Source organism: Oncorhynchus masou, chromosome 11, assembly GCF_036934945.1.
Source record: "Oncorhynchus masou masou isolate Uvic2021 chromosome 11, UVic_Omas_1.1, whole genome shotgun sequence".
Lineage (NCBI taxonomy): Eukaryota > Metazoa > Chordata > Actinopteri > Salmoniformes > Salmonidae > Oncorhynchus > Oncorhynchus masou.
Window position 1 is genome coordinate 35920813 of NC_088222.1, and position 16559 is coordinate 35937371.

Below are 16559 nucleotides of genomic sequence, written 5' to 3' on the forward strand. Positions count from 1 at the left end.
CATTAATAAATTGGTTATAACAAGCTCGGCTAAATGAATGCAGAGGACGTGACGAATAAACCAAAAGTGGGGAACTGTTTACTGGTTGCTCAGGAGGTAAAGGGGAAGTCAGATGTGCTGAATAAACTTGGCTAGTTGTGGGAAATACTGGGGATAAAGAAAAAGAAGGTAAGGAGCGCTGCATATTATGTCTCACAGGTTAACATTTGTTGCCAGCGGTTTAGACATTAACGGCTGTGTGTTGAGTTATTTTGAGGGGACAGTAAATGTACACTGTTATACAAACTGTACACTCACTACTTTACATTGTAGCAAAGTGTAATTTCTTCAGTGTTGTCACATGAAAAGATTTACAAAAATGTGAGGGGTGTATTCACTTTTGTGATATACTGTATATGGATGATTTATAAAGCCAGGCATCTTTAACAGTTAGGCTATTGATTATAGACCTAATTAAGTTGGGGTTTCCTCTCTCCTCACTTTTATTAGACCATTAAGGCAATGGCTGTTTTATCTTAACTCCACTGCTGCTTCCACCGCATTGTTCTCAACACCAATATGCTGGTTAACTTTTCTATTATGCACATAGCAACATGGTCTAGGAAAAGGCGCCAATTCAACAGCACACTGATGTGATTCAGAACCGCGGACTGCGACTACTATCCAATGTGGGAGAAAGCGATTTGTTATAAAATAAAATAATTTTTATTTGTGTTGCGTCATTGTTCTTACATGTTCTTACGGCAGGGTAGCCTAGTGGTTAGAGCGTTGGACTAGTAACTGGAAGGTTGCAAGTTCAAACCCCCGAGCTAACAAGGTACAAATCTGCCGTTCTGCCCCTGAACAAGGCACTGTTCCTAGGCCGTCATTGAAAATAAGAATTTGTTCTTAACTGACTTGCCTGGTTAAATAAAGGTAAAATAAAAAATAATATAACCATATACAGTTTCAGTAGCATGTCTTAGACTAATGGAATGTGCCGCCTCCACAATGGATCCGTTCACATCAGATCGAGGTCTTTTTTGTGCGTTATTTGCTACTGCTCGACGAAAGAAATTTCGGTAGACCAACAGCCTATCGATCAAACAATCGACCAGTTGACAAAATGGGGTCAGCCCTACACCTCACACACATGATTATGGGCTTAAAATATAGAGTAAAATATAGAGTGGAAATATATTCAATTTTTAGTTTGCATTCCAATATTACACTTTATATACATGACATGACAGAAGACTGAAATATAACAAAACCTTTTGACATAGAAACACCGGATATTAAGGGTGGGAGTTTAAAAAAATAATGTTTATTAATTATGACATTTTGAAAAATATTAAAAACATTCCACCCATGAGGCCACTAGAGGACGATTTGGTCATTTGACTGCAGGAAAGAGGTACAGCTGGATTACCAGCAAAGCAAATGTATACTCTCTCTCTTGATTAATCTCTCCCCCACTCTATCCATATCTAGCTTGCCCACTTCTCTCTCTCCTCCTCTCCTCTTTCACCCCCTCTCTCCTTCTCAATCTCCCTTATGCCCCTTCTCTGTCTCTATCTCTCCCCCTCTTCTCGCTCTCTCCCCCACTATACTTTTCATTTGATTTCTTTCTCCTTTTGGTTCTAGTAACTGGGCAGCTCAGTCTTTTGTGTAGAGTGAGACATTTCCTGTCGCTTGATGCTGTGTTTGCTTTTCTGAGCCTGGTCCCCGAGTAATGATTGGGTCTGCTGTTGTTTTAACATTCATGGTGCCCCCTCTCTATCCCCCATCCCCCTTTATTCTGCCCCCGCCCCACCCCCCACCCATACATGGCCAGACCAGACCAGGATATAACTCTGTGCTCCTCAGGACAAGATACACACACACAGGCTATGGACCCCTTCATCCCTCCTCTACCTCCCTGCCCAACCCATGAGTCATTGTCTGAGTCAGACAGACCCTGTGGGTGTATGTATCAGTGTGTCTGGCTGTCTCATCCCCATACAGTAGAATGGGCTCAGAGCTGCTGCTGCTCCAGTCCACAGACTGGCAGGACAGGAGAGAGGAGAGTAGAGGGAGGTATGGAAGGAACTCCCAGCCTACATAACTGTGCAGGTCTGCCTGGGTGGGAGACAATAATAGAGAGGCAATGAGTGATCTCACAGTGATGGGATATCTTGTTCTAATCTACATGATTTTAGTTTGGTGCATTTGTACTGGATGGATTGAGTCTCTAGTGAATCAAGGAATAGATTGTAAGGTTCCTTGCTGTTAATAACACAATGGCAGTAATAACATGTTTCTTTCTATCCCATAAATTGGACCCAAGAGCAGCATCTGTTATTGAGAACGGCAGAATGATAAAGTCTCCATCCCAAACGGCACCCTATTCCCTATTTAGAGCACTACTTTTAAATCCAGACTTTTGGCAGTGCAGTGTATCCACAGAATAGGGTATCATTTGGTATGCAGCCAAAGTGACCGTTCTGTAACTTCAGGAATGCATTGCAGCATTTGAGCCACCCCTATCCTCACAGAAGCCCTGTGACAGGAAGCCCATCTGGGACAGACAGCAGGACAACTAAGTGACAGGGTCAGGGGACCTACAGGGATTGCACCCAGGGGAAACAGCTCTATGTCTGGGTGTCTTTTTCCCAACATCCCCTCTGGATCTGACAGAACATGGAAAGGAAGAAGGGGACACAAGAAATTACTCTCAATTCAACTAGGATCTACACTGTAAAAAAGAGTCAACTTAACCAATTGCTTCATCAGCATTATTCTGTGAGTTGGGTGGACTTCAGAAGGACAAGCCATTCTGCTAATGTATAAACGTTTGTTCACTCAACAAACTTTACTCATAGGGAGTTGAATGTATAAAAACCTGTTGAGTAAAATTACAAATTTGTGTTTGTCGTTCGAAGGCAACACTGTATGTTGGTTCAGCTACACTACCGGTCCAAAGTTTTAGAACACCTACTCATTCAAGGGTTTTTCTTTATTTTTACTCTTTTCGACATTGAAGACATCAAAACTATGAAATAACACATATGGAATCTATATTTAAATATAATATAACATATTTTTTATATTTGAGATTCTTCAAATAGCCACCATTTCCCTTGATGACAGCTTTGTGCACTCTTGGCATTCTCTCAACCAACTTCTCCTGGAATTGTTTTCCAACAGTCTTGAAGGAGTTCCCACAAATATGCCTAGCACTTGTTGGCTGCTTTTCCTTCACTCTGTGGTCCGATTCATCCCAAACCATCTCCATTTGGTTGAGTTCGGGGGACTGTGGAGCCCAAGTCATCTGATGCAGCACTCCATCACTCTCCTTCTTGGTCAAATAGCCCTTACACATTCTGGAGGTGTGTTGAGTCATTGCCCTGTTAAAAATTAACTGATAGTCCCACTAAGCCCAAACCAGATGGGATGGTGTATCGCTGCAGAATGCTGGTTAAGTGTGCCTTAAATTCTAAATAAATCAAAGACAGTGTCACGAGCAAAGCCCCTCCACACCATAACACCTCCTCCATGCTTTACGGTGGGAAATACACATGCAGAAATATTCCGTTCACCCACACAGCGTCTCACAAAGACACAGCAGTTGGAAGCAAAAATCTCAAATTTGGACTCGTGTTTCTTGGCCCAAGCACGTCTCTTCTTATTATTGGTGTCCTTTTGTAGTGTTTTCTTTGCAGCAATTCAACCATGAACAGTTGATGTTGAGATGTGTCTGTTACTTGAACTCTGTGAAGCATGTATTTGGGCTGCAAATTCTGAGGCTGGTAACTAATGAACTTATCCTCTGCAGCAGATGTAACTCTGGGTCTTCTATTCCAGTGGTGGTCCTCATGAGAACCAGTTTCATCAGAATGCTTGATGGTTTTTGCGACTGCACTTTCAAAATTCTTGAAATGTTCCCTATTGACTGACCTTCATGTCTTAAAGAAATTATGGACTGTTCTTGCCATAATATGGACTTGGTGTTTTACCAAATAGGTTTATCTTCAGTATACCCCCTACATTGTCACAACACAACTGATTGGCTCAGACGCATTAAGAAGGAAAGAAACTCCACAAATTAACTTTTAATAAGGCACACCTGTTAATTGAAATGCATTCCAGGTGACTACCTCATGAACTGGTTGAGAGAATGCCAAGCGTGTGCAAAGCTGTCATCAAGGCAAAGACTGGCTATTTGAAGAATCTCAAATATAAAATATATTTAGATTTGTTTTACACTTTTTTGGTTACTACATGATTCCATGTGTGTTATTTCATAGTTTTGATGTCTTCACTATTATTCTACAGTGTAAAAAAGAGTAAAAATAAAGAAAACCCTTGAATGAGTAGGTGTTCTAAATATTTTGACCGGTAGTGTATATGCCCAAATGTTAACCAAACTCACAATGCTATTGTAGCTGGTTAAATCAAATAAAATGTTTTAATCAAATTGTATTTGTCACATGCGCAGAATACAACACGTGTAGACCTTACAATGAAATGCTTACTAACAAGCCCTTAACCAACAATGTAGTTTTAAGAAAAAAAATAAGAAAAAAGAGGAATAAAAGTAACAAATAATTTAAGAGCAGAAGTAAATAAAAATAAAACAATAGCGAGGCTATATACAAGGGGTACTGTTCAATGTGCGGGGGCACCCGTTAGTCCAGGTAATTGAGGTAATATTTACATGTAGGTAGAGTTATTAAAGTGACTATGCAATAACAGAGGGTAGCAGCAGCGTAAAAGGGGGGGTAATGCAAATAGACTTGGTAGCCATTTGATTAGATGTTCAGGAGTCTTATGGCTTGGGGGTAGAAGCTGTTTAGAAGCCTCTTGGACCTAGACTTGGCGCTCCGGTACCGCTTGCCGTGTGGTAGTAGAGAGAACAGTCTATGACTAGGCTGGCTGGAGTCTTTGACCATTTTTAGGGCCTGGATGGCAGGAAGCTTGGCCCCAGTGATGTACTGGGCCGTACTCACTACCCTCTGTAGTGCCTTGCGGTCGGAAACAGAGCAGTTGCCATACCAAGTAGTGATGCAACCCGTCAGGATGCTCTCGATGGTGCAGCTGTAGAATCTTTTGAGGATCTGAGGGCCCATGCCAAATCTTTTCAGCCTTCTGAGCGGGAATACGTTTTGTTGTGCCCTCTTCTTCATGTTTTGGTGTGTTTGGACCATGTTCGTTTGTTGGTGATGCTTTCAACCTGCTGCTCTACAATCCTGTCGATGAGAATGGGGCATTTTCGGTCCTCCTTTTCCTGTCGTCCACAATCTTCTCCTTTGTCTTGATCACATAGAGGGAGAGGTTATTGTCCTGGCACCACACGGTCAGGTCTCTGACTTCCTCCCTATAGGCTGTCTCATCGTTGTCGGTGATCAGGCCTACCACTGTTGTGTCATCTTCAAACTTAATGATGGTGTTGGAGTCGTACCTGGCCGTGCAGTCATGAGTGAACCGGGAGTACAGGAGGGGACATAGCACGCGCCCCTGAGGGGCCCACGTGTTGAGGATCCGCGAGGCGGATATGTTGTTACCTACCCTTACCACCTGGGGGCGGCCCATCAGGAAGTCCAGGATCCTGTTGCAGAGGGAGCTGTTTAGTCCCAGGGTCCTTAGCTTTGGTCCTTAGCTTTGGTGAGCTTTGAGGGCATTATGGTGTTGAACACTGAGCTGTAGTCAATGAATAGCATTCTCACATAGGTGTTCCTTTTGTGGAGTGCAATAGAGTGCAGTGTGGAGTGCAATAGAGATTGCATCATCTGTGGATATGTTGGGGCGGTATGCAATTTGGAGTGGGTTTAGGGTTTCTAGGACAATGGTGTTGATTTTTAGCCATGTCCATCCTTTCAAAGCACTTCATGGCTACTGACATGAGTGCTACGGGTCGGTAGTCATTTAGGCAGGTTACCTTAGTGTTCTTGGGCACAGGAACTATAGTGTCTGCTTGAAACATGTTGTTATTACAGATTCAGACAGGGAGAGGTTGAAAATGTCAGTAAAGACACTTGCCAGTTGGTCAGCGCATGCTCGGAGTACACATCCTGGTAATCCGTCTGGCCCTGCGGCCTTGTGAAAGTTGACCTGTTTAAAGGTCTTACTCACATCAGCTGCGGAGAGCTTGATCACACAGTTGTCCGGAACAGCTGATGGCCTCATGCATGTTTCAGTGTTACTTGCCTCGAAGCGAGCATATAAGTAATTTAGCTCCTCTGGTCGGCTAGTGTCACTGAGCAGTTCTCAGCTGTGCTTCCCTTTGTAGTCTGTTATAGTTTGCAAGCCCTGCCACATCCGTACGATTCAATCTTAGGCCTGTATTGACACTTTGCCTGTTTGATGGTTCATCAGAGGGCATGGTGTGATTTCTTATAAGCTTCTGGGTTAGAGTCCCACTCCTTGAAAGCAGCAGCTCTACCCTTTAGCTCAGTTCAGATGTTGCTTGTAATCCATGGCTTCTGTTTGGGGTATGTACTCGCAGTCACTGTGGAGACAACATCATCGACACACTTATTGATAAAGCCAGTGACTGATGTGGTGTACTCCTCAATGCCATCAGAAGAATCCCTGAACATATTCCAGTCTATGTTTTTTGTTTTACCTTTATTTAACTAGTCAGTTAAGAACAAATTCTTATTTTCAATGACGGCCTTGGAACAGTGGGTTAACTGCCTGCTTGTTCAGGGGCAAAACAACAGATTTTTTTTTACCTTGTCAGCTTGGAGATTTGATCTTGCATACTATCAGTTACTAGTCGAGACACTCTGACCACTAGGCCACCCTGCCGTTACCTTACAATTGTGAATTGAATTAACAAACTCTGCTCAAAGTGAGGTGAATTTGAACAGCATATTGAGTAAAATTACAAGCTTATGTTTGCTCAAAACCATGCCAACATTATATTTCCCAGCATGCTATATTGCAGGTTGATTTTCAGAATTTTTTGTTTCAATACCTGTGTTTTTGCATTTACATTAATTGGTTGTTTCATCTTATGCTACACAAATATAAATAAATAAGAATTCTAAACTAATCCAATCTGTTAGTAGTTGGATTTTTTGCACCCATTACTGAGATGTCTGTTTCAGTTTATATAATTTAGGTAGTCTCAATAAACTATCTTCCCTACCTTGGCAGTCATTATGAATGCAAGTTGCAGTTGATTAAAAGTTCAAATTGTTGGATATCCACACTTTGGCTGGATTCCAATAGGAATTGCACATCACTTTGCAGGACAGCATAATTTGACTTGCAGGAGTTTTAGACCACTGCATTAAGGTGTAATTAGTCCCTCAAAGAAAGGCCTTATGATATGTGTAATGTATTGTCATAAAGAGTTTGGGTTTTACACTGGGAAATATGCAAAAAAGGTGAACATACATTCTCAAGTTGAATTGTATGTTCATTCAGCTATTTGTCCAAATGTTGAGCAAACTCACAATCCTATTGCAGCTGGTTGCCTTACAATTGTAGATTCAATTAACTTTTATGCTATTTTGTTGAATAAACTAAAATCCTATTACAGCTGGTTACCTTACAATTGTATGTTGAATCAACTTTTTTTACAGTGTGACTGGGAGAGTGGATACCCACTGGGCACACACTGGTTGAATCAACATTGTTTCCACTTGATTTCAATTAAATAATGTTGAACCAAAACGGAATAGACGTTGAATTGACATCTATGCCTAGTGAGTAGGGATGAAAGCTGGAGAAAGCCCTTGTTTTTCCTTAGACCTCTGTCTTTTCTTATTGTATGTTGGACATGATGGATGAGGTGCTGTGTGTGGAGAGAGACACACACACACAAACCCCTGGACATGCTGCGCTGGATGTTTCTGTAATGAACACGATAGGAGGCAGAGTGCTGGTTTCAAGCGCAGGGCGCAGCAGGTGTTTATTTGTAAAGGACCACAGGAGGAGGCAGGTAGCTGGGTCCAGGGGCAGGCAAAAGGTCATATACAGGGGTCCAAAAAAGGCAACAGTACAGGCAGAGAGAAGGCTAATAACGTAGCCCGGGAGATCAGGCACAAGGTTGAAGACAGGGAATCTGAAAGGCTAAAGTACAGGCAGGGAATAGGCAAAAAGGCGTCGTTAGTGAGGATGGCCAAAACTACGGTACACAGGAGGACTAATACGGGGAAAAACAGAGCTCCGAATAGAAAAGTGTATCAAAACAAACAATACCTCACAATGATGGGGTGCAAAGAACTGAACTAAATATTGTGTGTAAATGACATACAGGTGTGTGAATGGGTGATCAGAATTCAGGTGATGTGGATCTTGAGAGTGAGCTGCGTTCAGGGGATCTGTGTTTGAGAGTGTGAGCTGGAAAGTGGGCTGGAGAGTGAGCTGGAAAGTGAGCTGCGTTCAGGGGATCTACGTGTTTGAGAGTGTGAGTTGGAAGCAGATGTTTCAGTTGTAAAACACACTGGAATATGGATGAAGGGTTTATGGGAATAAGACAAGACCCTCTTACAAAACATTTGAGAAATAACACGACAGCTTGATGAGGGGTATTTCTTCATGAGGTGCCTCGTAAATGGGCATCTCTGTGCTGTAGATATTGTCATAAATGGTTGTAAATGGATTGTTGTAAATTGCTATTGTTGTTGTTGTATTTAATTGCATTGAGTGCATGTGAGGTGTTGATCTTGCCCACCTGTCATCTTGCTGCAAAATGAGGACCACAATGGAAATAAGCCTCCAGGCTTGATTGTGTTTTTATACTCAATAATCTTTTATCTATGTAATATTGTCTCTGGCTGGAGCGGCCACTTTTAATTATCCAATAAATTCAATCAATCTTAACACACAGCAATACAAGTAGCTCTCCAATCGCACATGAGCTAGCTTATTGATCAACTTTGGACTAAGTATGGAGATGAAACTACACATTCGTTTTCATTTGTGTGTTGCTTCATATGTTAATGTGCTTGAGTGGGTGTTTTTATGTGCTTCCGCATGTCTTCACCGTGTTCTCGGGATGTAGATCATTACTTTCCCTCCTTTACGGCTGAATGAGCAAGAACTAAATGCAACCTAAAGCTAATTGCCAGTTTATAATAGGGGACAATGAAGGTTGACCAGGTTGTTTCCATTCTCTCCTTTATGCATAATGTACTGTATGTAAATAAATGCTTCATTTAAGCTTGTCATGGTTGTTAGACATTCTTATTGACACATCCACTGCTGGTACTACAAGAAAAAGGACACCTTCCTCTCTCTATACATATATCTTTTTCTCTCTCTCAATCGCTCTCTCTCTTTTTCTCTCCATCTATCTCTCTTGTAGAACATTGATGTGACAAACTTCAGCAGCAGCTGGAGTGATGGCCTGGCATTCTGTGCTCTCCTCCATACATACCTGCCCGCACACATCCCTTACCAGGAACTCATCAGTCAAGACAAGGTACCCATCTCACACACATACATGCATGCATACATGCAGACAACTGCACAAACACACACACTCATTCATTTATCATTCCAATTAAGAGCTCATGAACATGGACACCAACACTGATGTGACCTTCTACTTTCTCAATTACTTTCTTCTTCAAGAACCTTTTAGAGTACTTCCAAAGCATCAATCATAGCGCAACACTTTAATACCTTACACTAAAGTCTATTGTATGAGAAACATAGGCTGAGATTTACTAAAGGTATGCAGGGGCACACAACCTGTTTTGCGTGTTAAATAGCATTTCACTGTGGTGACCATTTTACTAAAGGGGTGCGTAAGCATTACAGCATGTAAAACCTACCAAATGAGCATGTTCCTTTACATTTGGAGATCCTCCAAAGCACCATTGATAAAGACACATTTGAATCCCTTAGACCAGTGGTTCCCAAACTTTTAGAATCCCATACCCCTTTGAACATTCAACCTCCAGCTGCGTACCCCCTCTAGCACCACGGTCAGCTCACTCTCAAAAGTTATTTTTTTGCTGTCACTGTAAGCCTGCCACACACACACACACTATACGATACATTTATTAAACATAAGAATGAGTGAGAGTTTTTGTCACAACCCGACTCGTGGGAAGTGACAAAGAGCTCTTATAGGACCAGGGCACAAATAATAATAATTAATAATTTTGCTCTTTATTTAACGATCTTACATTAAAAAAAAACACATTTGTTCATAGAAAATTTTGAATAACTCACCACAGGTTAATGAGAAGGGTGTGCTTGAAAGGATGCACATAACTCTGCAATGTTGTGTTGTATTGGAGAGAGTCTCAGTCTTAAATCATTTTCCACACACAGTCTGTGCCTGTATTTTGTTTTCATGCTCGTGAGGGCGAGAATCCACTCTCACATACATAGGTACGTGTTTGCAAAGGGCATCAGTGTCTTAACAGCGCAATTTGCCAAGGCAAGATACTCTGAACGCAGCCCAATCCAGAAATCTGTCAGTGGCTTCTAATTAAATTACATTTTCACAGAACCGCTTGTTGCAATTTTGATGAGGCTCTCTTGTTCAGATATCGGTAAGTGGACTGGAGGCAGGGCATGAAAGGGATAATGAATCCAGTTGTTTGTCGTCCATTTCGGGAAAGTACCTGGGTAATTGTGCACCCGGCACACTCTCACTCAGGTGCTTCGCTATATCACATTTTACATTGTCCGTAAGCTTGAGTTCATTTGCACACAAAGAATCATACAATGATGGAAAGACCTGTGTGTTGTCCTTGTTGATGCAGACAGAGAAGAGCTCCAACTTCTTAATCATAGCCTCAATTTTGTCCCGCACATTGAATATACTGTAGTTGCAGAGTCCCTGTAATCCTCGATTCAGATCATTCAGGTGAGAAAAAACATCACTCAGATAGGCCAGTCATGTGAGAAACTCGTTATCATGCAAGAGGTCAGACAAGAGAAAAATATGGTCAGTAATGAAAACTTGCCCATATCATTGCATAGTGGAGAAAATAAACGAGAGTTCAGGGGCCTTGCTTTATCAAAGTGAACAATCTTCGCTGTAGTGTCCAAAACGTCTTTCAAGCTGTCAGGCATTCCCTTGGCAGCAAGAGCCTCTCGGTGGATGCTGCAGTGTACCCAAGTGGCGTCGGGAGCAACTGCTTCCACGTGCGTTACCACTCCACTATACCTCCATGTCATGGCTTTTGCGCCATCAGTACAAATAAACACATCTTGTCCACCAAAGTCCATTTGATGTCACAAAGCTCTCCAGTACTTTAAAATTATCCTCTCCTATTGTCCTGGTTTCCAGTGGTTTGACCCCCCCATAAACGTTATGGACATATACCAGGAGCTGTGCCAGGCCCGCCACGTCTGTTGACTCATCCAGCTGTAATGCATAGAATTCACTGGCTTATCTGCAAACCAGTAATTGTTTCACAACATCTCCTGTCATGTCACTGATGCGTCGTGAAACAGTGTTGTTTGATGAAGACATTGTCTGTATAGTTTTTCCCCCAGCATTGTCCCAGCCATATCCACAGCAACAGGAAGAATTAAGTCCTCCACTCTACACAAGAGAGTAACGGTTAATGTGATTGGATATTCATTATTTGACTAGGCTACCTATATTTGACATTGTGTTGTTATTTCGCTAAACACTAGATTTTAATTTTGGCAGTAAAAAGAGGCTACTCAGGCGAGAAAAAAACCTCACCCAAATGTATAGCCCTGTTGGAAAATCTAAATGGACTGTTTGAAAATGTGAAGGAAAAAAATGTGAATCACATTTTTATTTGGCGTACACCTGATGGCATTGCGTGCCCCAGTTTGGGAATAACTGCCTTAGACTAAGACCTAGATTCAATCCGGACGGTGGAAGATCTGCGCTATAGCGCAATTTAACTTTAAATGCAATGTTTCTGCATTCGCGAAGGCTGCATTCATGGTAATCTTCTGCGGTCCGGAATGAATCCAGCCCTAAGGGCTTTTGTATGACAAGCATGTACCTTTAAAGCCACCCTCTATCACTTGGCGTTAAAGAGAAGTGGCTATATATTAGTGTTGACAAACAGTCCTGCTGTATGTATATGCAGGTGGCATATAGAGAGGAGAGAGAAGGGCACAAAAACACAGCAAACAGGCTCCGCTTCGTGCCATGTGTTGGGTTCAGCACCCCTGTGTTTATTCGGCCAGCTCACTATAAACAAAAGAGGACGACACTTTGGCACACACACACACAAACACACATCTGATGCTGCATGCTATACGTGACAAATTAGCCAGGCTGATTACTATGGTAAAACCTTTGTGCCTTCCAGATGACAGACACAAAGCTAGCCCATCCCCAGTGAATTATTCAGTGAGGGCTGTGTGTTGGCTTTAATGTGTTCTGTTGAGTGACTTCCTAGTTTCTAGACTTACAGGCCAACTTTGAAAGCAGAAGTTAGAGTGCTCCTTTCCTAGAATGTTCTTTGGATCTTCTATCATTCCATTCCATTTATCCAAGCTCTCTGTCATGGCTCAAAATAAGGTTATTTATCAAACATTATTTACTGTTAGACTCCAACACCATGAGCTTCAGCCTCTTTGGTTTCCCTATCTCAGCTCTCATCCTTTATTAATAAATCATTTTCACGCCGTGCAGCTGACATCATGGGCCTGTTCAAAGCAAACAACAGAGGCTATCTGTTCATAAATAGTATAGAAATAATAATAGTCTTGAATGTACATGTCTCCCATTCCCAGCCAAAGACAACCACTTTGGTCAGAGTGGTTCTAGGTCTCCAAGAGGTCATTTCAATCAATGTAGTTTGCAAAGGAGAGACAAATAAATGACCCCCAACCTTATTTCCCCTACCCCACCCGTCCACGCTCTACTCTCCCACCCCCCTCCCGACGACCCCATAATGACAAAGCGAAAACAGGTTTTATTGAAATCTTTGCAAATGTATTCTAAATAAAAAACATTCCATTCTTAAATGGAAGAAGTTTGGAATCACCAAGACTCTTCCTAGAGCTGGCCGCCCAGCCAAACTAAGCAATTGGGGGAGAAGGGCCTTGGTCAGGGAGGGGACCAAGAACCCGAAGGACACTCTGACAGAGCTCTAGAGTTCCTCTATGTAGATGGAAGAACCTTCCAGAATGACAACCATCTCTGCAGCACTTCACCAATCAGGCCTTTGTGATAGAGTGGCCAGACAGAAGTCACTCCTCAGTAAAAGGCACATGACAGTCCATCTAAAGGACTCTTAGACAATGAGAAACAAATTTCTCTGGTCTGATGAAACCAATATTGAACCCTTTGACCTGAATGCCAAGCTTCACGTCTGGAGGAAACCTGGCACCATCCCTATGGTGAAGCATGGTGGTGGAAGCATCATGCTGTGGGGATGTTTTTCAGCGGCATGGACTGGGAGACTAGTCAGGATCGAGGGTAAGATGAACGGAGCAAAGTACAGCGAGATCCTTGATAATAACCTGCTCCAGAGCGCTCAAGACCTCAGACTGGGGTGAGGATTCACCTTCCAACAGGACAACGACCCTAAGCACACAGCCAAGACAACGCAGAAGTGGCTTCAGGACAAGTCTCTGAATGTCCTTGAGTGGCCCAGCCAGAGCCTGGGCTTGAATTTGATCGAACATCTCTGGAGAGACCTGAAAATAGTTGAGCAGCAACGCTCCCCCTCCAACTTGACAGAGCTTGAGAGGATCTGCAGAGAAGAATGAGAGAAACTCCCCAAATGCAGTTGTACCAAGCTTGTAGCGACATACCCAGGAAGACTCAAGGCTGTAATCGCTGCCAAAGGTGTTTCAACAAAGTACTGAGTAAACACTTATGTGAATGGGATATTTCTAAAAAACAGCACAATGCATTTTATCCCAAAAGCCAGAATGGGAACACATGGGGCGTATTGAACTACGGAAATCCAGCCGAGGCAATATAGTCATTTCGGCAATAGATATTCTCCCAGTTATAGGAACTGGGATGTTAGTCCATCTACTGAGATCAGATTGAGTTGATTAGAGCATTCTGTTAAAGTTTCTGCCAATGGTTTTATCTAAGGAAGGAAATATATAATGGGAAACAATTGGGATTCCATAAGTCTTGAGAGGCAGTAGGGCTGGTTTGGTTAGATACATTTCATAACTTGAGATGAAGCTGAATTTATCTAGAAACTTCAATGCGTTCGGGAGTGATTGAAATACATTGTCTAGATATAGTAAAATCAAATGAAGTGATCAGCAGATTTCAGGGAAATTGGTGTTATTTCCTTCAATTTACAAATTGCATTGCCCAGGGGGTCCATTGATAATAAAAATAGCAGAGGAGAAATCGGATTGCCTTGTCTACTGCTTCTAGTGATTCTGAATAAATCCGAGCAGATTCAGGTTGAGTGTTTAATAGTCACATGTACAAGGTTGCAGGTGTAATTGCAGGCTACAGTGAAAATATTAGGCTCCAAGCTCCAACATGCAGGACTAAGTGAAATAAAAAAAAGAAAATGGTAAAATATATATATATATATATATATATATATATATAGTACCAGTTAAAAGTTTGTATACACCTACTCATTCAAGTTTTATTTTTTTATTTGTACTATTTTCTACATTGTAGAATAATATTGAAGACATCAAAACTATGAAATAACACATGGAATCATGTAGTAAGCAAAAAAGAGTTAATCAAATCAAAATATATTTTCGGTTTTAGATTCATCAAAGTAGCCACCCTTTACCTTGATGACAGCTTTTCACACTCTTGGCATTCTCTCAGCCATCTTCATCTGGAATAATTTTCCAACAGTCTTGAAGGAGTTCCCACATATGCTGAGCACTTGTTGGCTGCTTTTCCTTCACTCTGCGGTCCAACACATCCCAAACCATCTCAATTTGGATGAGGTCATGTGATTGTGGAGGCCAGGTCATCTGAAGAAGTACTCCATCACTCTCCTTCTTGGTCAAATAGCCCTTAAACAGCCTAGAGGTGTGTTGGGTCATTGTCCTGTTGAAAAACAAATGATAGTTCCACTGAGTGCAAACCAGATGGGATGGGGTATCGCTGCAGAATGCTGAGGTAGCCGTGCTGGTTAAGTTTGCCTTGAATTCTAAATAAATCACTGACAATGTCACCAACAAAGCACCATCACACCTCCTTCTCCATGCTTCACGGTGGGAACCACACATGCAGAGATCATCCGTTCACCTTCTCTGCATCTCACAAAGACACAGCGCTTGGAACCAAAAATCTCAAATTTGAACTCATCAGACCAACGGACAGTTTTCCACTGGTTTAATGTCCGTTGGTCGTTTTTCTTGGCCCAAGCAAGTCTCTTCTTTGTATTGGTGTCCTTTAGTAGTGGTTTCTTTGCAGTGATTTGACCATGAAGGCCTGATTCATGCAGTCTCCACTGAACAGTTGATGTTGCGATGTGTCAGGATTTGGCCAGGGTTGTTCCGGTTTTGGTCACTAGATGCCCCCATTGTGCTTTTTGACCTTTTGCTTTCCCTTGATCCCCATTATTATGTGCACCTGTGCCTCGTTTCCCCTGATTGTATTTAAACCCTTTGTTTCCCTCAGTTCTTTGCTCTGTGTTTGTATGTTAGCACCCAGCCCTAGTATTCTGTGTACTCTTGTTGATCCCGGTGGACGCTCTTGTGGAATTCTGTTTTTTGTTCTTGTTTATTTATTTTTGAGTATCTTTTGAGGCTTTTTATGCTATACCTACCACCTTGTGGATTTACCTTTTTGTCTTGGAGGATTACCTTGTGGATTACCTTGTTCTTGTGGAATTCCTTTTGAGCTTGTGGAGTTACATGTTTTCCTGAAGGACTTCACTTTTTACACCGTCTCAAGTACTGCTGTGTCTGCCTCATCTTCTGGGTTCTGCTGACTATTCGTGGCTCAGTTGGTTAAGTGACTGTTTCTCACTCCGGAGACCCGGGTTCGTAACCGGGTCCTGACAGCGATGTGTCTGGTATTTGAACTCTGTGAAGCATTTATTTGGGCTACAATTTCTGAGGCTGGTAACTCTAATGAACTTATCCTCTGCAGCAGAGGTAACTCTGGTTCTTCCTTTCCTGTGGCTGTCCTCATGAGAGCCAGTTTCATCATAGCGCTTGATGGTATTTGCGACTGCACTTGAAGAAACTTTCAAAGTTCTTGAAATTTTCCATATTGACTGACCTTCATGTCTTAAGGTAATGATGGACTGTGGTTTCTCTTTGCTTATTTGAGCTCGTCTTACCATAGTACGGGCTTGGTCTTTTACCAAATAGGGATATCTTCAGTATACCACCCCTACATTGTCACAACACAACTGGTTGGTTTAAATGCATTAAGAAGGAAATGCATTCCACAAATTAACTTTTAACAAGGCACACATGTTAATTGAAATGCATTCCAGGTGACTACCTCATGAAGCTGTCATCAAGGCAAAGGGTGGCTACTTTGAAGAATGTCAAAACACTTTTTTGCTTCTTACATGATTCCATATGTGTTATTTCATAGTTTTGATGTCTTTACTATTATTCTACTATGTATAAATTAAGAAAAACCCTTGAATGAGTAGGTGTGTCCAAACTTTTGACTGGTACTGTATATACACTACCATTCTAAATTTTGGGGTCACTTAGAAATGTCC

At 41.9% G+C, this 16559-nt stretch overlaps 1 protein-coding gene across 1 annotated transcript in view; it reads left to right on the top strand.

Annotated features, from left to right (window-relative positions):
- LOC135548597 (cytospin-B-like) overlaps nucleotides 1–16559 on the top strand; it is a 120395-nt gene that overhangs the window by 87334 nt on the left and 16502 nt on the right. The window contains exon 13 of the mRNA XM_064978359.1: nucleotides 9281–9397. Within this exon, the coding sequence (XP_064834431.1) occupies nucleotides 9281–9397 (117 nt within the window). The remainder of the gene's footprint in view (nucleotides 1–9280; nucleotides 9398–16559) is intronic.